Source organism: Podarcis filfolensis, assembly GCF_964270895.1.
Source record: "Podarcis filfolensis genome assembly, chromosome: 10".
Classification (NCBI taxonomy): domain Eukaryota; kingdom Metazoa; phylum Chordata; class Lepidosauria; order Squamata; family Lacertidae; genus Podarcis; species Podarcis filfolensis.
In genome coordinates, this window is record NC_139612.1 from 34,060,752 (window position 1) to 34,086,824 (window position 26,073).

The 26,073-nt window shown below is 43.9% G+C and overlaps 1 protein-coding gene across 4 annotated transcripts; it reads right to left on the reverse strand.

The window, feature by feature from the left end:
- Window positions 1–598: 598 nt before the first annotated feature.
- Window positions 599–25,324, reverse strand: E2F7 (E2F transcription factor 7). 4 transcript variants are annotated; one of them, XM_083573317.1, is made up of 13 exons: window positions 25,066–25,324; window positions 24,335–24,427; window positions 20,117–20,395; window positions 17,354–17,522; window positions 14,154–14,441; window positions 13,025–13,183; window positions 11,902–12,039; window positions 11,364–11,558; window positions 9,835–9,901; window positions 8,129–8,597; window positions 6,892–7,135; window positions 5,789–6,216; window positions 599–4,630 (listed from the first exon to the last, which is right to left on the reverse strand). In XM_083573317.1, the coding sequence occupies exons 2-13, from the start codon at window positions 24,425–24,427 to the stop codon at window positions 4,454–4,456; spliced, it is 2,706 nt and encodes a 901-aa protein (XP_083429443.1). In that variant the 5' UTR covers window positions 25,066–25,324; the 3' UTR covers window positions 599–4,453. The 4 variants fall into 4 exon arrangements, with proteins under 4 accessions (XP_083429443.1, XP_083429440.1, XP_083429441.1 ...); XM_083573314.1 differs by having other exon boundaries at window positions 6,892–7,138; XM_083573315.1 differs by having other exon boundaries at window positions 6,892–7,138; window positions 24,335–24,435; window positions 25,066–25,257.
- Window positions 25,325–26,073: the final 749 nt, after the last annotated feature.

The window sequence follows — 26,073 nt, forward strand, 5'->3', positions numbered from 1 at the left end:
ACACTGCTGTGGAGCTTGGGGGTGGCATGTAGCAGTGTATTTCCAGGCACAATTCAAAGGGCTGGTTATGACCACCTGGCTTAGGCCCAGGCTATCTGAAAGACCATATTATCACATATGAACCTGCCTGGGCTGAGAGATCTTCAGAAGAGGCCCTTTTCTCTGCCCTTTCACCACCACAGGTGCAGATATGGGAGAGGGCCTTCTCAGTGGCTGCTCCCAGGCTTTGGAATGCCCTTCCTCAAGAGGCCAGACTGGCTCCCTCATCGCTGGCAAGTGAATTTTTTTTATTTCAACAGTCAGGCGTCCCTTTACCTTTACAGTTTAGGCCAATAAAATAGCCTGGGGTTAAATGTCCCTCCTCTACTGCAGCTGCAACCCAAAGTGGTTGCCCATGTAAGATGCTTTTAATAAAAAGTGGTTGTGGTGGGGAGAAATGTCAGGAGCCCTTATAATGTACATGTTGAACTGCATCTCATTTGGCCCCGTCAGAGGGAAGAGATGCATGGGATCGCTGTGATCAACTGCGTTCAGAGCTGAGGAATTATTAAATACATGGTGGCTGGTGGTTTTGCAAGAAACAAAAAGAAGCAGTCCCTTTTACTTTTGGCTTTATGTTTATTATTTTACAAAGATTAGGAGTTATCTAATTTAAGTATAAAAATATGCCCCCCTCCCCCGTTCAAATAGTGTGTGCTCTTAATAGTTTTGAATGCAGAGTGTAGCAAAGAACCTAAGACAGGCAGAGAGCAATTTCTAACCAGTGAAGACCCACAAGCAATTGAGACGTTAATACAAAGATAATAAACTAGCAGTGCAATGTTATAAACATGAAGCAGCTTTACATTATCAAAAACAATACAGCTTTTTAAATACAGAAATAGCACCTTTTACAAAAGGAACTGAGATACGTAAACGTGGTATATTATATTATTCAAGTATTAAGTTATACACACACTCTCCCCCCTGCAAACGGGTTAGTGCCATAGTACCAGAGTTAAGGTTTTTCACAAGCCCTGAAATCCTGCACAGGTCAGTGCATGAGCACTTGCATCAGTGCAAATGAATGCTTGCCTCTGCTGAAGCAGTTTTGCCACAGGTTCTGTGAAACAGGAGTCAAAAGACAAAACACCACATTCTGGGTCACCAGACCTGCAGGCTCCTGCTTTCACCACCAAAAGCTGCAGTTTCACACTTGCTTCTGTTTACAACCAGTCTTTTAATAGTAAGGTCAGCCCCAGAAGCAAACCTTGGCCTGTTCACCTTGGCTGCCACCAAATCTGACTCCCCTCTCGCTAGCTATATGCAACAGGTCTCACTTCATGCTGGTGCATAGAAAATTTGAATCTAGCCGATTCTCCAGTTCACGCAACCCGAGTATCTTTAACTTCTCTCTCCTCCCCACACCTTGCTTGCAAATACAGCTGAGAGAGGTAGCGGCAAGCCTAGCGCAGCTACAGTCTTAAACTTCCAGCCTAGGGATAAAGTGGCAGCGGTTTGCAGATGTTCGTGCCTTACAGATAGCTTTTTTGCCCTGGTAGTTCTGTGATGCTGGATGTTCAATCAATCACTTCACCTCCCCCCCCCCGCCACTTCCTATGCTGTCACCAACGCAGCTAAAATATGCCCAAGAAAGCAAGTACAGTCGTACCTCGGAAGTCGAACGGAATCCGTTCCGGAAGTCCGTTTGACTTCCAAAACATTCGGAAACCAAGGCACAGCTTCTGCAACCCAGAAGTTGCAGAACCAATGTTGGACATTTGGGAACACTCACCTCCGGCTTTGCGGTGCTCGGGAGCCAAAACCTTCAAGTCACAAGGCGTTTGACTTCCGAGGTACTACTGTATTGGTTACTGAATGTATAGTTCTATTGATCATGAAAAAACAAGACATACCGTCTTTTAATGTTTTAGAATCAAGAGTTTTTCCATCGGCCTTAATTGCTGAGAACCACCCCTTTATTGCCACATGTAATGCATATGGAGGAGGGATTACTAATCAAGAGCAGGCACATCAGCTGTCTTTCTGTTAAGAGAAACAGTATCCTTTGAGCAAAAGAGGAACAGACTTGAGTACACCAGTAAATCAGGCACCTGCCGCAATTATGCTTGGCAACAGTTGTTACTAAACAGAAGATTACACTTCATGTGGGAAAACTTGAATGTGGGTGCATAAAACAATGCATTGGGTAAAAGTCACAAAAACGTGAAAATTCTGTAGTGTAAAAAGTTTTGTTTTAAGGTCCTCTTCCTTCATGTTCTTCAATCTCCTATTGTGATTGAACTAAAGAGATTTAAGAAACATTCAGTTGCACTACACTCCTTGTAAGGCTGTTATTGGTCTATTCTAACATAAAAATACAATATTCCCAAATTATTTTGCAGCTCTAAAATTAATTACTTAATTTTCATAACACATTCATTATTCAAAACTAAATGAACCAAAATATCTTGTCACACAAAACCATTGTTCTTTCTTAAACCTGGTGAAATGAAAGTTCAGAAAACTTTTCTGACCTCAAGAAACGTACATCATGGCTACAAAGTCATCCCTAGGTTAAAAAGAAGAAGAGAGAGCCAGCCACACTATCTATTTACTTGATTTAAAAATGAAAAATATCATGATGAATTTTCTTTTAAAATCAGCAATGAGTGTCACGTTAGTCTAGGAAACTGGTGAAATAAATGCAAAAGTATGCACTGCCCAGTTAATTTGTAAAAAGTTAACCCATTTCCAGCAGCAGACTCTAAACTGACTTGTTTCCTTTCTATGGTGTAAGTAAATGAAGAGTGGCCCATAAATTAATGCAACCCTTTCACTGATCACTCCCTAATTTTTCTATTTCCATGCCGGGATACAGATCCTCTATTTCTTTCTGTCATAAATCCAATCTTTCCTCAGCAGCCACTCATGCCATAAATACTGTGCTCAAAGGATTATCTTGATGAAAACTAGATCTGTTATTGTGTAATTCACACAAGTCCACATTATAGGCAAATCTGCCCAACTAACGACAATTTCTTTCAAGCTTCAGAGCCAGTGGCAGAATTACAGAACATGCTTTGCCGTATATTGAACCTTGGCTCAGTAAGAAAAACACAGTGGTACCTTGGTTGTCAAATGTAATCCGTTCCGGAAGACTGTTGAAACGTTAGACAACCGAGGCACAAAGGGCGGTCAGCAAAGTCAATGGAGAAAAAAAAAAAAAATGCAGCGGAAGCCATTCGACTTCCGAAGCAATTACTTCTGGGTTTTCGGTGTTCGGCTTCAGAGATGCTTGAAAACCGAGGTGCCACTGTATATGGGATTGTCACTGCAATCCTTTACACTTACCTGGCAGTAAACCCCATTCTATTTAATGGGGAATATTTCCAAGTAGATAAGTATAGAATTACACTACAGTGGTACCTTGGTTCTCAAATGGCTTGGCTCCTGAACAAATTGGCTCCCAAATGCCGCAAACCTGAAAGTAAGTGTTCTGGTTTGCGAACATTTTTGGGAAGCTGAACGTCCGACGCAGCTTCCGCTTGACTGCAGGAAACTCCTGCAACCAAATCAGAAGCCGCAGCTTGGTTTTCGAACGGTTTCGGGAGTCGAACGGACTCCCGGAATGGATTAAGTTCGAGAACCAAGGTACCACTGTATATTTAAACTAGGGATGAATTTCTACCATACACACTTCAGAGACTCCTTATTCTTGAAGCAACCTATTACACCCCCTATAGTGTTGGGGACAGGCCTTTTTATCAATTGATAATTGGCTGGTACGTTTTGTGCAGAAAACAAGGACACAGAGAAACTACGAAGTTCACTAATACAAACCCCACTGAAATATTTTAAACTTCACAGTTGTTTTGGTCTTAAAGTATTTCACATGAATACATTCACTCCTACTGTAAGTTATCAGACGTCTCCGCTTTTAACAAGTGCAGGGGAAACTGTACATCAATAACATTCAAGTACTCCACAAAAGTCTGTTTTTCTGAAGTTGCAATACTTCAATGTTGTAGCAAAGAAGCACCGGCTCCTACACTTTTTTTTTTTACTTAGAGGTCCCCCTTGGCCTATCCTGCATACTTAAGCAGGATAACATGTTTGTAAAAGAGCATTTCCCCTATATAAGTGCTAGCCAGCTTCCCCCAGTTTTGGACAGACCCTGGTAAACCTGCTCACATAACTGATCACTAATACAATTTTATAAACTTCCCAAAGAGAACCTGACGCTCCCTTGTATCAGCATGCACATAATTCAGATTTTAACGGGTATTAGTATTTCCACAGCTGGGTTGATTCACGACGAAGAATGTCAACAGGGTAGTGGGCAAATGCACAGTGGCAAGTGTGCCTGTTTTCAAAACCTCTTCTCTCCTTTTTGTGTAATAACTGATTATTTCTGTAAAAAAAGTTTAAGGCTCTGCATCCTAAACTGCCCACACCTCTGCTGTGAGCGGGATTAGTCAGAGCTGTTGCTGGAGATCTCTAATCTTCTTTGAACAGAGCTTGCCGTTCTGCTCTGGTTGCCTTCGCTTTTCCGCCATGCCACAGGGTCTTCAAGGCTGCCAGGGGTCTTGAAAAACACTTCTTGGGGTGTGGAATGCATGTTCTTAGGAGTCAGCGGGGCTGCAGAAGACTATTCGTAGGGAGAGACAAAAGCAATTCAGTAGCTGTTCTCTCTCAAATCCAATTCATCTAGCTCAGAGGTGGGGGGAACCTGTGGCCCTTTAGATACTGCGAGGTTACAACTCTCATAATCTCTGACCCTTGGCTATTCCGGCTGAGGCTGTAAAGAGTTCAGCATCATTTTGAGGTTCCCTGCCTCTGCGATCACTAAAATGAGTTGCAGATTGAGGTTGAACGGAGCGAGCAATTTCTAGCTGATAGCCATGGTCTTATAACCGGTCTCTTCCCCCATTAAAGCTGTTTTGGTGGAAAAACCATGGGTGCAAGGAAGTTTGTCCCTCAGCCTATTTGAATTTGACCACCACACAGAACAGAAACCATTCAAATCTTGTATGAATGAATGTATGCCACTATCAACAGTTCAGGACAACCCCTGTATTAGCAGCACTTACCCAAATATCTAATTATCCCAGCCTTTAAGAGGCTCCAGTCAAAAAAACAAAGCTGGACTCCACTCACAAGCATTCCAGAGAATGATGATGTTTAACATTAAAACAAGAGTGCTTAACTTTTAAGCATGGACTCAGTTGTATAGGATTGCATTAATTCGCCCTAGTTGCATGGTTCCTGATTGGGTGACACTCAATATAAGGAATTTCTTTACTGAAATCAACAAGAGAGTTACTGTGGTCTAGGGGCTAGTGTCAGATTAAGACTTGGGAGACCAGAGACCAAATCCACACTCAGCCATGAAACTCAATGGGTGGCCAGTCACAGCCTAAACCACCTTGCAGGGATGTAGGGATGAAAGAAAGAAGAGGAAAACCTTGAGCAACTTGGAGAAAAAGCAATAAATACATAAAACCTGTGTAGGTCTTAAGTCCATATATGTGCTGGAGCTTATTATAAAGATGAGTGACTTCGACCTGCGCGAGTGAGGGGAGGAGAATCCTAAATCCTAGCTTCATTTATAAATAAGCACCTGGCTGATTTCATAAATAGGAACTGCTGTTTACAAAATAATAAAATAAAACGTTTAGCAATTTTATGATCTTCAGCTGCCACAAAAGCGCCAGAGTTTTGAAACATAAGGTGATTTGGTTTAAACAGATGCATTTTACGCGCTCCCAATCTGAGCTTCATTCACACCCTATCTTTGCATTCTCACCTGCTGGAATTTCAGGAGGGTGACTGGGTGCCCCATGCAAACCGGCGAGTCTGCTTTAACGGAGCCGCAGGCAGACCCGAGGACAGGGCTCAGGTGTACAGCTGGCTGAATCTGCTGGTGCGGCTCCAGCGTTGGTAGCTGTGATGAATTTGGAGTGACGACTGCTGCTGGGGTCCCAATGAAAACAGGTGTTGTAGGTGCCAGGCCAGGCATTCTGAAATTCATGCACGTGACATTTGAGAAGGAGCCGGCAGGAGCGGAAGAAAGTTGGCTTGTGACTGCCGGGGAATAGATGAGAGGGAACGGTGCCAAGGCCGTAGATGGAACCATCATACAGGGAACGTTAAGCGAAGGCAAACGGCTTGAAGACAGGTTGACGGGACCAGGAGCTTGGTTGGCAGGAAACAGGAAATTAAACCCATTCAATCCTAAACAACAGAGAGAAGAACAGAGGCAGACATTTGCAGTTAGATGAGACAGTAACTGGTGGGATTCGCCTAGTTGGCCCCACCAGTGTAAGCCCTGTTCGACTTCTGCTTGCACAATGGGGTTCTCCTCCCCCAAACTGATGTGTGTGTGTTGTGTGTGTGTGATGAGAACCTCCAGACCAAAATACTGGGGAAACGCAACATTGAATTCCACCCACTGTATATCCTTTTCTCTTGAGAAAGGGCCAAGGTTGGTTCATGGGCTAGGGGTTCTCCAGCTCTACTGTAGATTACGTTGGCAAACTACTGGCCCGGTGGCCATAGTAGCTGGGGCTTTTGAGAGTTGGGGGGCACAGCATCCGGGGCACTACCTTGCCCGCTACTCTTTCTACAGGGCATGAGTGTTAAGCTTGAAAAATAAAAAAATCTGGACAGCTTCTGCTAAGCTTTACGAAGTAGAGATGATCTAGTAGATAGATAGCACGACTTCTCCATGCCACCCCAGACTTGGGGCAAGCTATGCTACAACAAAGGGGATAGGTAACAGTGAAAGGATTTCGATTTGGAAACTCCACCTCCCTACCTAGTAATCGGTCGGCGTTTTGCATGCACCTAGTTTAAAGTATGTTCTGGCTAGATGCTACATCAGTACCTAGTTCCCAAGAGTAGCCTTACCAGCTGCAGGCTGCACATAGAGATACTGTGGCAAGAAGGACTGCTTGCCATTTTCTTGAGAGGTCTGTTCATTTTCCTTTGCATTTTCTTTCAAACATTTATTCCTAAAAGGCTTTTCTTGCTCCCAAGTTTCCAAAGATTTAGCAGCTTCTATAGCAGCAGGCACCCCTGCTTTGGACTGAAGTTGGTCAATGGGACTGCAGTTACGATCTGAGGCAGATTCTGCATCTGTTGGCTTAGCGTTCTTCTAAGAAAAACAAATGCACAATTCATTTCATTAAAGAAATGCAAAACAAAAGAGGTGCAGCTCTATTATGGGACTAGGACCCTAGCACAAATTATGTCTAGCTTTGAAAGGTTAAAAATAGTTGATCAAGGGATAAATTTATCATAAAATACCTTTTTTTTATTAGGGTCCTCCCCTACCCACCAAACCCAAAAACGAAATGAAGCTTTGATTTCCAATGCAGAACTGGCTGGAGTTAATTCATGCAACTGGCAAAAAATGACAAAGTAGTAAGAACCAATTATTTGTTTCTGAATGAGATACAGCAAGGACTGCCACAATCTGGAACAGGAAGCTGGGTGGGCAATGACTTAGAGATAGCGTTTTGCCCTTGCTCAGTCTGACTGATAACTTGGGAGTGATTTTGCATCCAAATCCACTCATTAGGGAATCCTTCTGCTACAATGTCTGATTTGATTCACTGGAATGACTCATCCAGGCTTATGTGCATGGCATGTGGCACATTGCGGAGGTGTTGGTGGATTGGTGCTTCTGAGCAAATGGCGGGGGCCAAATGGCATTTTGACTTCTTCAAACTCTAAGAGACGTTTCATTTATTTGCTTTCCTCTTCCAATACTGGAGGGATTGCACACAGAATCATAGAGTTGGAAGGGACCCTAAGGAAGAGATTCCTTCAATGCAGGAATACACAGCTGTCCCATATCGGGACTGAACCTGCAACCTCGGTGTTCTCAGCACCACGCTCTTAACAAACTGCGCTAGCCAAAAAAACGTTCCTTGCCATTTATCACATGTCTCTATGATGACTTCTGCAGCACAGAGGGGAAGCAAATACCTCACGCTTTACAGCAAACACGTCAGGGGCAATGAATGCTGCCTAGTTCTCTGCAGTATGCTAATTCGTCTAGGTAAGGGTCATTTCAAGTATAAACTTCCATTTCTCCTGCTGCAGTCAAAACCTGGATATTGGTCCAATGTATTTCTCTTACCTTAGATACCACCAGTGAAATGGGACCATCGCTCTGCTCCAGACTCTGCCTTTTTGCCGTCGGTTCCTCTTCAGTGGGAGGAACACGCCATTGGGAACTCCGCTTCTGACCTTTAAGTGGAGACTCGGCCCCTTCTGATGGGCAGGGTGAAGCCTGGCCCTTGAGGTCCCAATTTCCCTTTTCTGGAGGACTTCCCCTCGAGAGACTCTCATGAAGACTGCCGCACAGCATGTACAGAGAGGGAGATGGCAAGTAAACAAAAGGTTGGCTGGAGAGCACAGTGGTTTTGCCAGTCTCTGACTTGGAAGCCGATAATCCTTGGTCATTTATCCTATTTGGCAGAGACGGCTGTGACGTGTCTGAGCTTGCATTTGAGGGAGGGAAGGTGTTAAGACAATAGTCTGAGTCTCCAGAAAGAACAGAGAAAGGGGAAATGATGCCCAGGTTTCCTGCCGCTTCAAGACCTTTGCTATAAAGACAAAGGGAGAGATAGTTAGCCTAGAACCATGGAACACGCTATTCTTGCTCTACTAAGAAAAACCTGATTTATTCTACTGGCTTAGGAAAGAACTAAATCACCAAAAGGTTTGCATGCATGTGTCTATTTATTCCAGTTTAGGATGGAAAAATCCAATGAACAAGATTAGGCCCGAGGAAGGCTTGTTGCAATATTCTGACGTGCACTGAAGGCCTTCACACCAGAAGGGCGAGAAAAACAAATTAAAATAAACAATCTGTTCTGTCACAAAATGGCAGTGCCAAATAAAAAAACCACACCCTCCTACCACCATTGCCACCCTTTTTACTAGCTTCACCTAGATTCAGACACTAACTAGAACATTATGTGATAAGTCACCATGTTATTACATGAGCAATTTTCTGTGCAAAAGGTAAAAGGGGTTTAAAATTTATGCTAGACTTGTAAAAGAATAGGAGAACTGACACTCTATAAAGAGCTGTGTGGCCAAGGTGCTAGCTGATCAGTGTTATTCATGACAACACTCACAATGATGAGTACTCATTTCAGGAATTTTTATTTGCCTTATGAAACGAGCACTGGAGGCCAAACAAGATTCTCAGCAAGCTGTCTCTGCCGTGTTTAAATTTAAGATGGTCCCATACACATTTTACTCAACTTTAAATTCACATAAAGGACCACATCCTTGGATTTAATCCATCGCAATATTAGAACACCTGTGTTATCAGGATAAAATGGCCACTGGGTAACACAAGCTTTATTTAAATCCAGCTTCCTCTTTAGATTTGTTATTCAGTCTCTCCATGGTAGCACAGATAATTTTCGGAGGTGCCATTCATTATATTTTAGTGCAACCAAAACTTCAAATTAGAGAGCTTCAAAATGTCTACCTTTGCTAAAACGTTAGATAGTTGTTTACTTCACTTAGTGGGATGCATATTTTCACAACTATCAAGGAAACATCACACCCTGAGTTCACTTTATTCTGTGTGCTGCACCTTGTGCAAAGCCAAAATTTGTTCAAGTCTAATGAGCAATCCAACTGGAGCAGCTGCTGTACCCCATGAAACTCTTTGTGTAACACGCAAAGGCACAAACTGTTACTGAACCATGGCCTGTTCTCATAACATATGGATGTTGCACAACAGCTAAACTTGGAAGACTGAAGCTCGTTTTAATGCAGACCAAAGCTTTAGCAGAGTATCAAGCTTTAAAATCCACAACATACCTTGCGTCATCTTCCATCTTCTGGCAGCAAACAGATGCTAGATTTATCATTTTGGAGCAGCAGTCATCTGAAGAATGAAGGAAAAGCAGAACGCTGAATTAATTACCAACGGGTGACGGTTATGTTTGTACCGTATGAGAAACAGCCATGCAAACACCCAATCATGTCTTCTCTTGAGAAACAACTAGAATGCACAGAGAGACTTAGGAAGACAGGCAGCACCGTTGATGAGTACTGTTTCAGGGACCATGTATATAGGATCTGGTAATTATGCATTTTCTAGGCTCTGTCTCAGATGGGGCTGCAATGGAAGTATTGAGAGCATTCTTCGCTACGCTCCCAGTTCTTCCTTTGAAGTCACAACCTGAAGTTTCAATCACTTGACATCAGATTTCAGATGACCGTCACCCTCAAAGTGATTTGCAGTAGGCTGGACACTGCAGGTCCCTTCTCTAGCCTATATGAAAATACAGGTGCCCACAAATTTTGGCTGGTCATCGTCGACAGCTAAAACATCTGGTTGCCAGGATGCTTCCCCACTCGCCGCTGAGCTTGGGAATGCGTATGACTGTGAGAATAATCATCTTCCCACTCACCCCACAGCTCTCTAGCATGTTCACGTTGAGCTCCTCTTCCAAAGCTAAGCATGATAGAATCATAGAATTGTGGAGTTGGAAGGGACCAGGAGGGTTATCTCATCCAACCCCCTGCAATGCAGGAATCTTTTGCCCAATGTGGGGCTCAGCCCCATGACCCTGAGGTTAAGAGTCTCATTCTCTACCAACTGAGCTATCCCAGGTCTAGCCCAGCTCTTCTCTTGAGCCCAGAGTTCCCGCAATTGTGCTGCACTTCAGAGATCCTTGAAAAGGCCCTGAAGAACATCACAATATAGATACACATTTCTTTTGAGCTGGGAGGGGGGGTCCTGTGTAGGATTGTTCTTGAAGCTGTACCCTCCAAGTGTCTCTGAGGTTCAGTGGAATTGCAGAAACTGTTTCCTCCTTCCTATCCCAGGAATTTATGGACCCCCCCGTGAAAATGGTGGCCTGGAATTCAGACTGATTTTTTAAACATATTCTATAGCTCAGCCCCGATACCTCCAACTTACACTCAAGCACAGTTTTTTCGCAGTTGGAGAGAGGCAACTCTATTGTTCCATAGGCCAAGGTAACACAGTGCTTTCTGAGCTGGGCGCCGTGCACCAGGCAGAGATGGGCCAATTGCCATTCTAGTAAAACCTTCAAATCACTTTATAAAGCCTGACAGTGCTGAAGTGTGAAAGTACTATAAACAGGATTGTTCCAGCCAGCTCCATCTTACCAGCAACCATAAAATAATATGTTCTCTTTCCATTTAAAGGGCTTTAATCTGTCTGTGCCAAATTCTAACAAAAGGAGCGCGCTCTAAGTTTAAGCTTGTGGAAAGGGAGCTGCTTTACCCGAAAAGAGATGCACAGACGCACGGCTGTTAGCTGGAAGCTTGTTAGCAGAGCTGGTGGGTTGGAGGAGCACAAGCCCTTCCCAGGTTACCTTGTTTTCCCCTGCGTGGGCTGCTGGGTTCTGAGCTGGCCTTCCTCTTGGCCACTTCGGAAGGCTGAGCCGCGCCAAAAGAAGCATGTCGGGAGAGCCGCTCTTTCCTACTGGTACAGGATTGATGGGGGACACGTGCCGCCCCTTTCGCTTTCGTCAAAGCAGCACAGGTCGGAATCTCCATCTTTATGCCACCTAAACAGATGCATTCTTCGTTAAAATCAGCTCGCCAAAGGATGATTCGCAAGCCACGCTCAACATGAAGAAGCCCTGGAGCATCACTTGGGCAATAAACCAGTTCCATTGACAAAGCAAGACACTTTGCAGGTGAAGTAGAACAGTTATAATCGGAAGCTGCCTACTGAGGCCCCTTGGATGGTACCCTTGCAATGTTAAGGGTTGGGCTTTCTATTCTTCACATTACTCAAGTCTCCTTTACAAAAATATGAAAAACCATTTGCGCCAACCTGGGGCAGGTTGGTGCTGTTAAAGCTGTAAGAAATGCATAAGTGATAATGACATAATATAAGAATATTACCATTGTCTCCAGTGAACTCCACCGGCCCAATCCATTTGAAGGCTGGCTTACGACCTCTTTCTTCTGTTACATGCACTTTCTCGATGAGCCCAAGGCTTGTCAGGACATTGGCAATATCGTACAATCTCCGTACCTTTGCTAAAAGAAAACAAGTTTAATTATTGAACAAATGCATTATGTTACATTAAGATGTAACTAACCAGGCTGAAGAACTGCTACCAGAGAACCCAGAAGTCAAATCATGAAGAACAGTTTGGATTTGATATCCCGCTTTATCACTACCCGAAGGAGCCTCAAAGCGGCTAACATTCTCCTTTCCCTTCCTCCCCCACAACAAACACTTTGTGAGGTGAGTGAGGCTGAGAGACTTCAGAGAAGTGTGACTAGCCCAAGGTCACCCAGCAGCTGCATGTGGAGGAGCGGAGATGCGAACCCGGTTCACCAGATTACGAGTCCACCGCTCTTAACCACACCACCACACTGGCTCCCCATGAGGACTGGGTACAAAAAATATAATATATTTTAGGTCTTTGGGGTGAGTGGATGTGGTCTGAACTATTACTCTTGACCGGTGGATGAATGTCCTAGCAAAATTACTATGCATAAAGATTTATATCTGGAACATGAATACGCCATATTCAATAAGAAAAAAACCATAAAACTAATTGTTTTATATTATAGTCCTTGAGTTCAAACCTTGGTCCTACATAAATCAATGAATTGATTTTAATCCAGCAGGATTGCAGCTTCTTTAAAATACATTCATAACCCAATCTAGGATAATAAATTTCGTTTCAGAGCTTTGTGTGCTGTTTTCATTTTAGGCAGGACCACAGGGGATCATTTTATCGTTTAGTTTTAAAAATCTGTTTTCAGTGCACAGTGGCCAAGTAATCATTTAATATTCGTGTACACGAATGCACACACTTTGCATCCTGCACAGGCTAAGGTTTGAACTAGGCTCCTGTATCACCTGCATGACATGATGCAGGGCCATCGTGTTCCATATGAATCCCACCCCCCTAAAAAAATCTGAAAAACCAAGTATGTTCCCTTGTGATGTCAGTATGACTGTTATTCTCCGCAGTGACTAAATGATAATTCATCCCAGAAACAATCTTACTTTTAAACTTGCTGTGATCTGCTGTATCCTGGCTTTCTTCTATCAATATTTTCGCTGCTATGTCGAGAGTAACTATCTTGGTCTTGGAGACGAGGAACAGCATGACAAATTTTTGGCTCATAATCCTCAACGACTTGTCCTTTCTGCTGTTTGCAGACGCTGTATTACAAACACAACCCAAGTCTCAGCATGCTACATCTATCACAGCCAAGAAAGCGTTTTGAAGGCTTCTCAAGCAGAAAAAAAAGAAAAACATTTCCTTGTTGGGAAGCAGGTTTTTTTAATGAGCAGAAAATAATTGCCTGTAGCAGATGGGCAGTTGCACTTTAACTCTCTTAAGGAAAGAAGGAAGGTCATAGCAAAGTATCTTGAAGGAGTATGTGGAAAGCAGGACAATCTGAGGATTTTATTCTGCGTATAATATAGGAGCAAAGAAGAGTGAAATCAGAAGTTAGAAGGAAGCACCAGAAGAAAAAGGATATGTCGGATAACTTATTTTATCTATTTATAAAAGCATTTATATAGCACCATTTATAAACGGCCTTGGCCTCGTATACTTGAAGGAGCGTCTCTACCCCCATCGTTCTGTCCGGACACTGAGATAAGCGCCGAGGGCCTTCTGATGGTTCCCTCACTGTGAGAAGCAAAGTTACAGGGAACCAGGCAGAGGGCCTTTTCGGTAGTGGCGCCCGCCCTGTAGATTGTCCTGCCATCAGATGTCAAGGAAATAAACAACTATCTGACTTTTAGAAGACATCTGAAGGCAGCCCTGTTTAGGGAAGTTTTTAATGTTTGATGTTTTATTGTGTTTTTAATATTCTGTTGGGAGCTGCCCAGAGTGGCTGAGGAGACCCAGCCAGATGGGCGGGGTATGAATATATTATATTATTATTATTATTATTATCTGCAATATCAGGGCAGCGTTTGGGGCAACAGGAGATGGCAATGACGCAAGAGCTGACCCTGATATAGTTCCACCATTTGGACGAAAAGAAGTCTTGTCCCCCCAAAAGATACAATCATGTTTCAATGCAGTAATTTATTTCAAAAATAAAAATCGAACACCTGTCACATGTTGATGATGGCAAGGACCTCTCTCTTATTCTGCCAGTAGCCTTTGCTAACTTACCAGACGGACAATCTGTCTCCGAGAAGTCAAGCAACTGCCGGTCTTGGAAATCTAGAAAGGTCTCTTTTTTGTGTTCTCCAAATTTACAGTCAAGGTCTAGCTCTTTATGCTGGAAAGAAGCCATAAGTTCTTCATATTTCTGCAGCTCTCCTATTTCCTGGAGGTTTTTGAGCGTTTGACTCAAGCTGTGACGACCGTGCCAACAGTACTGATTCTTAGCTACTCGGCTAACGAGATCAAGAGACTCCAAGACATTCACTATGTCATAAATTCGTCTACGCTCAACCCCTAGATGTGGAACGAAAAGCAAGACAAAGTGAATAAAAGCAAAACATCGCAAAATATACCAAACAAAACAAAACTCCCTTTCCCGGGCACAATACAAGACAAGTCATGGTGGTACAGTATTCTACTTCCAAAACAAGGAACACAATTATGGACTCGTGTTCTACTGTTTAGCAACCAGACAAGATACAGACACAACAGCTGTCAAAAGAGCAAAACTTTTCAGTGGCTCATTAGAGATGTGCTGTAAAGTTATATAACAGGAGAAAACTGGTCTCTTCGGGGCTACTTTCCATATTATACAAGTCATAGAGACTTTCACATAATTCTTGCTGAAGCATTTGCATCACAGCGTCTGTGATGTCTCATGGTCTGCCTGGCATGTGTGTGTTAGGTAACACCAGAGGGTTAATATGGTGTCTCCGGCTTAAAAACAGTTCCCAAGCATATTGTCTCCCCCTCAGCCTCAACAACTTGTTTTTGAGGGAGGCACCCCGGAGACCGCTTCTGAGCAGGCCTGCATAGGACTGTGTGTTCAAAGTAACCTGTCCAGGTCCTTTGGCTCAGAGGTATCCTATAGGAGGGCTTTTATGGCTTATTCACAATATGGATCGTAGCCTACATAGCTACTTCTGTTAAAATGATTTATCTTCGTTTGGGTGCCTCAAGGTGGAAGCATTCAGCTTGAGAAGTGCTACATGAATAGTCAATCCCTACATCATCCTTTCATGTCTAGACACTCTCGTTATCATTTAAAAAAGCCAATCCCGGAATGAAAAGCTTTATGTGAGAAGTAGCTCATGATTGTCTATACCTAGACATTTAATTTAATTTAAAATATCAATTAGGCAGTTATTAGTTTGTCACGCAGAACAAGAGAGAACAGGTTGCTGACTACCATCCCAGTGTTAAACTAAGCGGCCTTTGCCACTGCTTAAGGGACAAACAAAAGTACCAGAGTTCCTAACAACACCGCCTTCTGAGGAATTAGTGTGGCGGTGATAGGAAATCTTCACGTAGTTAGAATCTCTGTCTCTCCCCCACCCCCAATAAGAGAGTAAATAATGTATAGTTACTTAGTCAAAAACAGCATGTGGCTTTGTGGCGCTTGTTACAGCATTAAAATCTACGCAACGATCCTTAAATTTGCATGGCAACATCCATAAATTATCCCCGTTAACAGAAGAAATGCTACTAAACTGTAAACTGCAGTCAAGTCCTCAGAGAGAGAGAAAGTTATTCCAGCGGTAGCCAATGTGGTACCCTCCAGGTGTTATAGGCATACATGAGGCACCCCCAACCTTCGGCCCTCCAGATGTTTTGGACTACAATTCCCACCATCCCTGACCACTGGTCCTCTTAGCTAGGGATCATGGGAGTTGTAGGCCAAAACATCTGGAGGGCCGTAGGTTGGGGATGCCTGGCATACATCATCCCCAAACAACACAGCCTATGGTCAGGGATGATTGGACTTGTAGTCCGTAAGATCTGATGGGCACTACATTGGCTGCTCTTTAGGGTTATTCGGAGTGGACAGCAGTGCAGCGGTATGCTGATGGGGCAAGAGAAGGCAGCCTACTTTGTATTAAAACACAGTTGCCACCCACCTCCTTCAAGTATTTATTACTACTATTCTAGGATGGACAGGCAGAAGATTTGAAACTGTTGGGCTCTGGGTGTAGTTGAGTTGTCGCTGTGATGTAGAGCTCCCTTGAATTACAATGTCGACGTCCGCTTCAACAAGGCTTGGAATTCACCTGGGAAAGGGGATGGTACCGCGAACTTGTGGTAGAGTCACCCACCCATTATTCATGCTCCAGGTGAAGATTTACAGCTGGGACCAAGCAGTGTCCCTGCATCATCACTCACAGGCTAAGCCACAGATGACACTATTAATTGGAGTTTAGGGAACTATGAAAATGGTGCTCAAGTGGAAGCGGAGAGGTGCCCCCCCCTTTCAGCAGCAGATCTGGGGCGGCGAGCCTATAGTGAAAATGACTTAGTGCCCTGCTCAATATTTCTTGACGCTGTCACATCTCATTACATCTTCCATTAAACTTCCTTTAGCAAAAGGCTACACAAATCTGCCCTAACAACACCATGTCAAAAATCCATTTTAAGAAAATATGCTATGCAAACAGAAAGATGAAAAATAACTTTATACATATTTATGTGAAACTTCCTTCTGTGCCAGATCAGACTATTGAGCTCAATACTGCTTTACTCTTACTGGAACATTAAAAAAGCTGCTTTGCCTTATACATATCCCAGTGTTGCCTCTTATGACTACCAGTGGCTATCCAAGCTCTCCGACAGAGGTCTTCCCTATTATCTGCAACCTGCTCCTTTTAACTCGAAATTACAGGAGTTGAACTGAGCAAATTCTGCCCCCAAAGCAGTTTTCTATTTCAGTCCTGAAACAATTTGCTTAGAAGCAAGACCTAGCAGTTACAATTCTTGGAAGAAACGTGCTCTTCCAAATACTTGTGTGCAGGCCATTTTAATGTAATTTATAGGCCACAGAATTTTCAGGGCAGCTCACAACAAGAAATGCATAGAATGCTACAGCCCAAATCTAGTTAAATAAAACATATTTGGGTCCATCTGATTTTGCACCTCAGGTTTACATCCAATAAGAAACATGGTGCTGTATATATTAAATATCCTGTTTCAGATAATTGATAAGTAGCATCAGGGGGGAATATTTTCAGTTTCAGTCATTGAGTTTTTATGCCAACCCCCCCCCCCCGTACCTTCTTCCATGGAAACACCACTGAAATGCATGGGAAATTTCATGAGGGGATAGTTAATTTAAATGGGGTTTGTAAGGAGAACTGCTTGCCTTAAAGGGGCTACTATCTAGTTCAACCGGAGCATTCATTCCTGCAGTCAGTATTGCTTCCTGGCATACGTACCAAGACTAGAAGCCACTTCGTCCAAAGAAATTGTTGTTTTTTCTGCTGATAAAGGATAACTGGGGTAGCGGGCTAAGAACTTTTGGCACAGCAGCCCTAAGCTTTTCTGCTTTCTGCTGGGTCTCTGCTTTTCATATTCATCCACTGTTCCATCATCTACGGTGCCACACTAGAAACAAATAAAATGGGTTGTGGTTGCCTGGTTTTTTAAATAACACTTTGTTATATAGCACGGCACCAGCAATACATGTTGTATTTTTAATACGTAAGATCTGGACTTTCAGCAGGAAAACGAAATACATGCATAAGGTATTAAGCAATTCTAGAAAGTGGAGTTGTAGATCAAGGATAGCCAAGTAACCTCCGGACGTTGCTTGACTACAACTCCCATCTCCCCTGACCATTGGGCCAAGACAGCAGCATGGCGGACAGGTCTTGGACACTGGTAGCTCCTCTGACAAGCAGGACAGTACTGGGAATGTCGTGGTTTGCAAGGCGGCAAGGATAAAACTGGTCCAGTGTTGAACGTAATGAGCAACACTGCACATTAGTTTTGATCGGGAGCCTTTCCACCTATCTCTAGAGGAGTAGAGCATTTAAACTTCACGAAGCACCCCATACCAATTAAAAACAATTGGCCTAGGGGCATAGGAAGCTGCCTTTTACTAAGCCAAGTAGCTGGTCCATCTAGCTTTTGCCCACACTGACTGGCAGCAGCTCTCCAGGGTTTCAGAAGGGACATTCCCATCCCTACCTGTAGATGCTTCTGCATGCCAAGCAGATACTCTGCCACTGAGCTGTAGCCCTTCTGATGCCTGCAGGCTTACAGCCCCAAAGGCACAACACAAGGAAAACTGGATGCAGAGGAAAGAGGGCAATTTTGAGAGAAAGATCTTTAGCAACCCCAAAGGCCAGGTTTCGTACCACAAAAGAAAACTTCTGAAGCCTCTTACACTATAGTGAGTTTAATTGGCCTCTGCACCTAAGAGAAATCTTAAAAGATGCTGGAACGGCTCCAGTAAATAACTTTGAGGGCTACTGCAGTGCAACAAGTGGTTCTTAAAAGGAATATTTGTTAAAACAGCCTCAAATGCTGAAAGAAACTGCAGCTTTCATTCCCCCACCCCCTGAAGTTGTATTTTAAGCAATAATGTATGAAAGCGGTTCTCACTAGATTGGCTCTGGGAGTGACCATTCTCAGGAAGATTTTGGCTGCCTTAGGTAGCACTATGTTTTATGGACCTTGCATGGTGGGGGCAGATTTTGGAATCTATGCCTTTGTATTTTAAAGAATTTGCAGAAAGCGTTTCTAAACAGGAACTGCTGATTTTATCCAAGGGGAGCAAGATTAATACGGCCAGTGAGTACAAGTAATCATGCTTCGAACTGGGAACAGCCAGCATTATTTGGAGAAGTTCACCAGAGGCACAATGCAGCAGCTGGATCGGAGTGTACTTTAAACCACGAATGGGTAGCATAAGGCTCACTGGACCTCCTTTGCTTTTTATTAGAACCCAGCAGCAGCCAGCAGGGTGGGGCCACATTGCTACCCTGACTTCCCAATGCTGCATGTCACAGGGGCTGACCGAGGGAGATCCAAGGAGCTCAGGGTGGCGTGTGTGCAGCAGCAAGTGTATTGGCTCTGCTACCACCCTGAGCTCCCTGCGCCTTGTCCCTCTCATTCTCCGTAAGCAGCAGAAACACACGGCATGGGCAGGTTGGGGCAGCAGCCAGTGCCCACCCACACTGCTCCTCTGCCTCCTGCTGCTGGAACCCGAGGATGTACCGAACAGTCCGGTGTAAGATACACAGTGAGCCAAGGAATCCCTTTTCAGTACAAAAACCGAGCTCAAAGTCTAACTCATGCTAATGAGCTTTCTTCATTTCGGCAGCCTAATTTCAGAGGGGAAAGTTGTACGGGCTATGATTATGATTGTTTTATTATTATGCTGTATGTTGTTATTCTTTGTATTATATTATTATTATGCTCCATAAAGTATGTTTTTAATGTTGCACACCACCCTGGGAGCTTTTGATGAAGGGCGGTATATAAATAAAATAAATTAAAAAATAACATTGTTACTGCTTTTGTAAAACAATTGGGAGCCAGAAATCACTGCTCTGCTGCAAACTATCTAGAGATCTACCAGTGGATCCCAATCTACCACCTACGCCCCTCCCTCACCCCGCTTTGAACCAGGGAGGGGTCAACTTGGTGACATGAGGATTTCTGAAAAACAGGAGTAGAATTTTTTCACATTTTATGTATACATAATTACATCTTTTTAATTCATGATTCCAGTGACACAACAGCTGGTAGTCATTTATTGTGCAATATATTTGTAATGGCAGTAATATTTTGGGGAGGGGGGGAAGGTTTAGAAAATTAAGTCTCTTGCTCGTGTCACTTGGAAAGCACAAAGAGTCTGCCTGCTCCCCCATGCATTCTTGTTTCTAAGGAAGGTTCACATTCTCTAAATCTTCTATGCTGGTGGCCCCGTGAAGCAGCTGTGCAGAGGAAGTAATATGTGACAGTACAGCTCAAAATGGCAGGCGAAGAGACAACAAAGGAAGTGGCACTTTGGTTATGTGAGCAGAAATAGGAGAATGGCTGCAAAAAGTCAAATCAGAACAATTTGGGAGAGCTGTCCACAAATCAGATAAACGAAGGTGCCGAGACAGCTACAAATGAAATATTATTTAGTTTAAACAGATAATAAATGACTAATTCAAAACAAATGTGCTGTGGAAAGTCTCTCTTACCTGCAAGGAATCGGGAAAAGCGTCATTAAATTCATTGTTCTCAATTGGCCTGAAGAGCTCCTTCTTCTTTTCTCTGTCCCGCATGTCAGGGCTAGCAGCACTAATAAGCATCTTTAGGTTAGCTGTGGGGGTCCATGGATCTGCCAGGGGCCTATCCGTCAGCTTAACAGGTGTAATTGGACTTCTCTCGGGGGTACAGGTTTTTTGCTTTGACAAATCAATGGGTTCATTTTTCATGGGAGTCTTTGGGGTCATTCTGGGTCGATCAAATATGTTTTCCTATTAGAAAGAAAAGATAGCTTTGGAGATAACTGGAAGGCAGAGAAGCAGCCAATCAATGCTGTGGTCCTATTGTACCAAGAAACGGTGGCCTGCTCCCAAATGGCTCCCATAGAGATCTATGGGGCAAGATACACAGGCTAAAATTTAGGATGGAGTTGAGAGAGAACCTCATCCCAGACCCTTGTGTCCCAAAGGAAGGAGACAAGTTTATATCCAGTGCATTGCTTTACCTTAGCCATATAGGCAGGAAATAAAGCGATGCACTTTAGAAGAACTCTACTACTATACAGTCGTACCTCAGTTCTCGAATGCCCCGGAGCTCGTACGTTTCGGCTCCGGAACAATCGAAAACTGGACACGAGTGTTCCAGTTTTTGAACGTTCTTTTGGAAGCTGAACATCCAATGGGGCTTCCACAGCTTCTGATTGGCTGCATGAGCTTCCTGCAGCCAATCAGAAGCTGCATTTTGGAAGTCCAATGTTTCGGAGGTGGAATGGAGTTCCAAAACGGATTCCATTCGACTTCCGAGGTACGACTATATTTTACTTCCTACATGCCCACTCAACTGCTTCAGTCTGGGGAACTGGCACCATTACAGCTGCCACATAATATTATTCCACAACTGAAAGAAAGTGACATTTTAATACCTGCATATTAGAACTCCCTGCCTACTGACAGCAGACAAGAACCTCTGCTGGCTCTTTTCGGGACCTGCTCAAAACAGGTTTTGTTTAGGCAGGTCCATCCCAACATGTAGAAGTTGGGGTGTTTCAGTCTCTTGTACTGTTAATTTTTCTATCATTTTAAAATGTTTTTAACTGTAAATTTTAATATTTCATGTAAGCCACTTAGAGGCTCTATTACACCCAAGCAGTATGTAAATTTTGTTAAATAAAAATAAATGAAATAAATATCTGTGACCCCCCTCACATCCCAGCCCCCACCAACGGACACTACCCTGAGGTGCTAGGATGTTTTAAGAGCAAGTTATCACACAGCCACACAGGCCCTCCCTCTAAACACGCTTCACCCAATACAATGACAGGCATTTTGTTCAAACATATTGTGCCTGAGCTAAATACCTGTCAGTCCAGTAGCAGAGACCAAAATACAGTTTTATGGTCAGGGAACAATGCTCAAGGTTAGCATTGTTCCTAAGATTAGCGATTTAATTTTTGCCATAGGATTAAACGCCCTTCATGTAAATGGGTGAAAAGTGGACTGAAACCAGACAGTGGATTGGAACAACCCGGGGGGGGAGGGGGGGACAACTTTTTGTCCCAGACTCTGATGACCACAATATGTGGGGAGAGTCCACTTGTGTCAAATTTAAGCCTATTTACCCTGTTCATAGAACGCAGTGGAAGCCATTCACCAGCATAGGCCCTTGACATTTTCATAAACCTATCCAGGATCATAGCTGTCAACTTTTCCCTTTTCTTGCGAGGAATCCTATTCGGAATAAGGGAATTTACCTTAAAAAAAGGGAAACGTTGACAGCTATGTCCAGGATACTATTTCTTGGTCACAGAAGAACATGACAGAACCTATGGAAATTACTTCTGTACATTCTGAAATCTTATATTGGTTACCAATACTTAAAATACAGGGGAAAACCAGTTTTTAAATTGTGCAATGCTTTCACTCTTTTCTGGAAGGGATAACAAAAATACATACACACAATTCTCTTTAAAAAATCTCAATTAAAATCAAATTAACTGGGTTAAAAATAGTTGCTAAGTTGATGAATGCACTTGGAGAAAATTTCACATTGAAACTATACATTTCTATCCGTGGGAATTGCCAAGGTATGATTGTACAAGTCTCTGAAGAAAACTGTCTATTGAACAAGTATCTCATCCCTGTTCTGTGTGATATATCATACTGACTCATGTATTCTTTAACCAGTGATTAAGTTCATTTGGCAGGGATTTAACAGACTCACTAATCTGGTCTATTGCATATTTTGCTTGACTTAAATGCCAGAGACGCAGGCCTGGTTCACACACTGTGGTAAAGGTTCCGTGCAAGTGGGCTCCTGAGAAAGCCCACAAGTCACTTTGCCTGCAAAGTCTGACTTAGCATCCCACACAAATGCAGGTTCATGTTTCAGCTCCCTCTTCACTAACCATGTGCTGTATGGTGTCATTCAAACCCAGGCTTGTAGTTAAGGACTCTTCTCACTAAACACAAGTTGTAGTGAGGAAAAGCATAACCGTGGACCCAGGTATCAATGACATGCTAAGCCAACCTTGGCTGAGCTCAGGAGTAAAAATAGACTGGGGCTGCAAGGTCCCAATAAACCAGAGTTTGGCTTACTGTGACATGCAAATGAAGCCACAGAATTCCCTCTCAGCTGTGGCCCAAACTTTAGTCTGCTTATTCCATCCTATAGAACTCACTTTGTGAGGGCCAAATTGAGTTTTCTTTCGTACTGCGTTTCTCCTGCAAGACACCTTAGTTTTCTGCTACTTCAGATTTAATACATCTTACCAATATGGTCATGCCAATGCACACTGCTGTACCAGTACCATGTTTCTTACTTAAACCTCCTGCTTTTGGAAACTTTACAAGGCTGAAAAAAATTGTACTGCCCTCACTGGGACATCTATCTAGCTTTTCTGGTGGGAATATAACCACAGCAGTCAACAGTCATATAGACTTACATTGCCTGTTTGGTTAGCTAGTGTTAGAGATCTACTATAGATAACCGACAATGTCAAAAGAGCCAAAAGTGATTGCAGAACTTGAACTGATTAATACCTACAATGGCAGCAAACTGAGACAAGCATTTTTTTAAAAAAATTTTTAATGCTTTAAAACTATTGAATCAGAGAGCAAGATTATTTGTATACTTAATTGAGCTTTCTTCTGGCTTCTACACACACATTGCTTGTAAATTTCCAGGCCTATTGTTCCACTAGCAGCTAGTCACTGCTTTTGCAGATTAAAAAGTGCTATTTTGAGGTGAAGGTTGTGCTTCCCCCCTTAGATATAATGTGAGGTTCCAGTCAACATAGAATGTAGCATCTCAGGAGAAACCAATCCATTACATTGACTTGTACGCCTCATTGATACAGGAGATCTCTTGATGTATTCTGTTTTTGCTTTAATGCAACTGCCAAGAGTGTGTGTCCCAGTTTGAACGGAACAGCCCTTTCCTGGAAGGAAAGCTCATCTCTGAAGCTGCAGCGGAGCATATAACTCCACTCCTCTCATTTGGTTAACAGCAGCTTCAGAATGGTTGGAAGATAAAGGGTTAAGTACCCCTCCCCCAATGCCACTGCTCCATTCAAATCCAGACCACTGCATTAAAGTAAAAACACTTGACACTGGAGACATTTTTCTTGCTGTGCTTTCTGTTTAATCAGGAGCACCTCTTCAGGTTTACTGTTTCATATCTGAAACCAGGTATCAATCCATTTTGCTCAGTGAGAGCACTAGTAGGATACAGTACTGCATCAGCTTCAACCCTTTCACAGGTATAAGAGTCTGCCACAAACATCCAATCAGGAATGACAGGATTGTCCATAATCCCATGCCCATATGGCAAATGTCTTGCACAAAATCTCATTAATAGAAAAAAATGACTCCTCATTTCCTTTAAAGGGCAGGGTGGAGAAACTGGCTTTCTGTGAAATTAGAACCAAGGGGAAGATCTTTTGCAAGTTTCTGAGAGAAGTGCCCAACTGAAAGAGTGATTAAATATGTATATTGTTACAATTTTATTTTTAAACTTAATGGAGCTAACTATAATCATACTTAAAATGGTTTTGTTTTTTTGAGTTGGACATTACAGGTAGGTTTTACTACTTTGGAATACAGTATTGTAAGTTTCACCATGATTTTAATAAATGAGAACACAGTTTAGAACAAAGCCTGACTGCCGTGAGCAGATTTGAAAATACTGAACTGGGTGTTTAGGCACCTGCTTACCTTTTGAGCACTTTCCCCATCTTCATCTATAAAATCCCTTTTTCCATGTCTCGAGCTGATCAGGTCTTTTAGCGTTAAGCAGTTAACCTCCATCTGTAAAACTGAAAGTTGCACAAGAGGGTCAGCACCTTACATCATCTCCCACCTTAAAAAAAAAAAAATCAGCTTTCGGGTCCTCTTCAAACCTAAAATAATTTGGGCAAAGCTTATTTAGTTCACAGTGTTTTCTAAACACTAAATTAAAAAAACAACAACCCAAAATAATAGAAGGGTCAGATTGGGGGCCAAGGCGGCGGTGAAGAAACATATTACAGTATTAAAATATCTTCAGATTCAGTAGACTAGGTAGAAATTGGCCTGGGAGAGGAGGTGGGTGTCCCCGAAAAGTGGGGATCTTCTGAGGGCGAATCTGTCATTTGGGAGCTCAGGGTGTTCGCCCCGGGATCAGTTACTTTTGGCGCAAAGAACCTGGAAGTGAAATCCCAGCTTTGAAACTGAAGCGGGACAGAAACTGCCCACCTCGCAGCCCAAGGCGGTTGAGCGAGACTCGCGCCCTGAGAGCGGGAGAGACCCCGGCCCCCCTCCCAAAAAGGTGGTCTCCCGCCCCCCGCCATGAAGCCTCTGGCTCGGCCGCCCCCTCGGTGCAGCCGTAGGAAAGAAGACGGCGGCACAAGCGCGGGAGACCCACCTCCCATTTTTCCCGCCCCGCAAGAAAAGTTCAAGAAGCTTACATTTTTTCTCGAGTTTCCTTCCTGTCCTCTCAAAGGGAGCCCTTCGCGTCAGCGCCTCCGGGCCCGCTCAAGCCGCAGCCGGGCTTGAGGCTCATGGGGGTGCCTCCGAAGGGGAAGAAAAAGAGCCCCCCGCCCCAATTCGGCGTTGACCTCCCGCGCCCTTCCTCCCTTGCTTGCGCTTGCGACGTGCCTGCACTGGCCGCTTCCCCGCAGCCCCGAGATTCCACTAGGCGCTAAAGCTTCTATTCTGGCGCCCTGCAACATATTTTTACAATCCGGCCAATCAGGCTCTCTCCGACGGGGCGTCCCCCTGGCGTTCCCGCCAATCAGATCGAAGCCCTGGCTCGGCGAGTTTGGCGCGGCATTCGGCGCGCTCTTGTCCCAAGGTCCCGCGCCGACGCGGTGGGGAGCCTTGCGGCTGTTTCCCCGCCGCCTCTGCCGCCCTCCTCCCACCTTGCGCCACCTGGGCCGCCCCGCCGCCGCCGCTGTCGCTAGGCAGGAGAAGCGGGCAGCTCCGGATAATGAGAGGCGGCGCAAGGGAACAGATGGGGAAAGCTGAAGGGGGGGAAACCTGATCCTAGGCGACGCTGCGAAGGGTGGCGGGACCGCTCGGCTTCCTCCCTCCCTTGCAAGTCTGCCGTTGGCAGCTCGGGCCCCGCCTGGAATCGCCTAGCGATGACAGGAAGTACGGAGCTTTCCCAGAGGGAAATACAGAATAAAACGAAGCGCCCTTTTGTTTTCCTGGCAGACAAGCGTTTCTGGAAAATAGGCACATTCAGACGTGCAGTTTGATAAATAATTTAAATGCGCCCAGTTTGCCTGGCTGGCAGAATTTTCACTTGATTCCCACCTTTTAATGCATCAGGTCAGATTAAAGCCAGGCGCCCTGTGGCTAGAAATGCGGCACAAAAGGAAGCCTGGATGAACCCTTCATTCAGAGTTGCTTCTTCACACGTTAGGGATTTCCTACACGTAAAAAAGTGCTCATCTGTAAGCTGGGGAGGCTTG

Bases quoted from the DNA above. Each gene is read 5' to 3' on its own strand.
- E2F7 (XM_083573314.1), bottom strand. From the start codon at position 24,427: ATGGAGGTTAACTGCTTAACGCTAAAAGACCTGATCAGCTCGAGACAT. The intron at 9,902-11,363 runs GTAACCTGGGAA...TTCATTCTTCAG, and splicing joins CCCACGCAGGGGAAAACAAG to ATGACTGCTGCTCCAAAATG. The intron at 6,217-6,891 runs GTAAGGCTACTC...TCTGTTGTTTAG, and splicing joins CTATGTGCAGCCTGCAGCTG to GATTGAATGGGTTTAATTTC.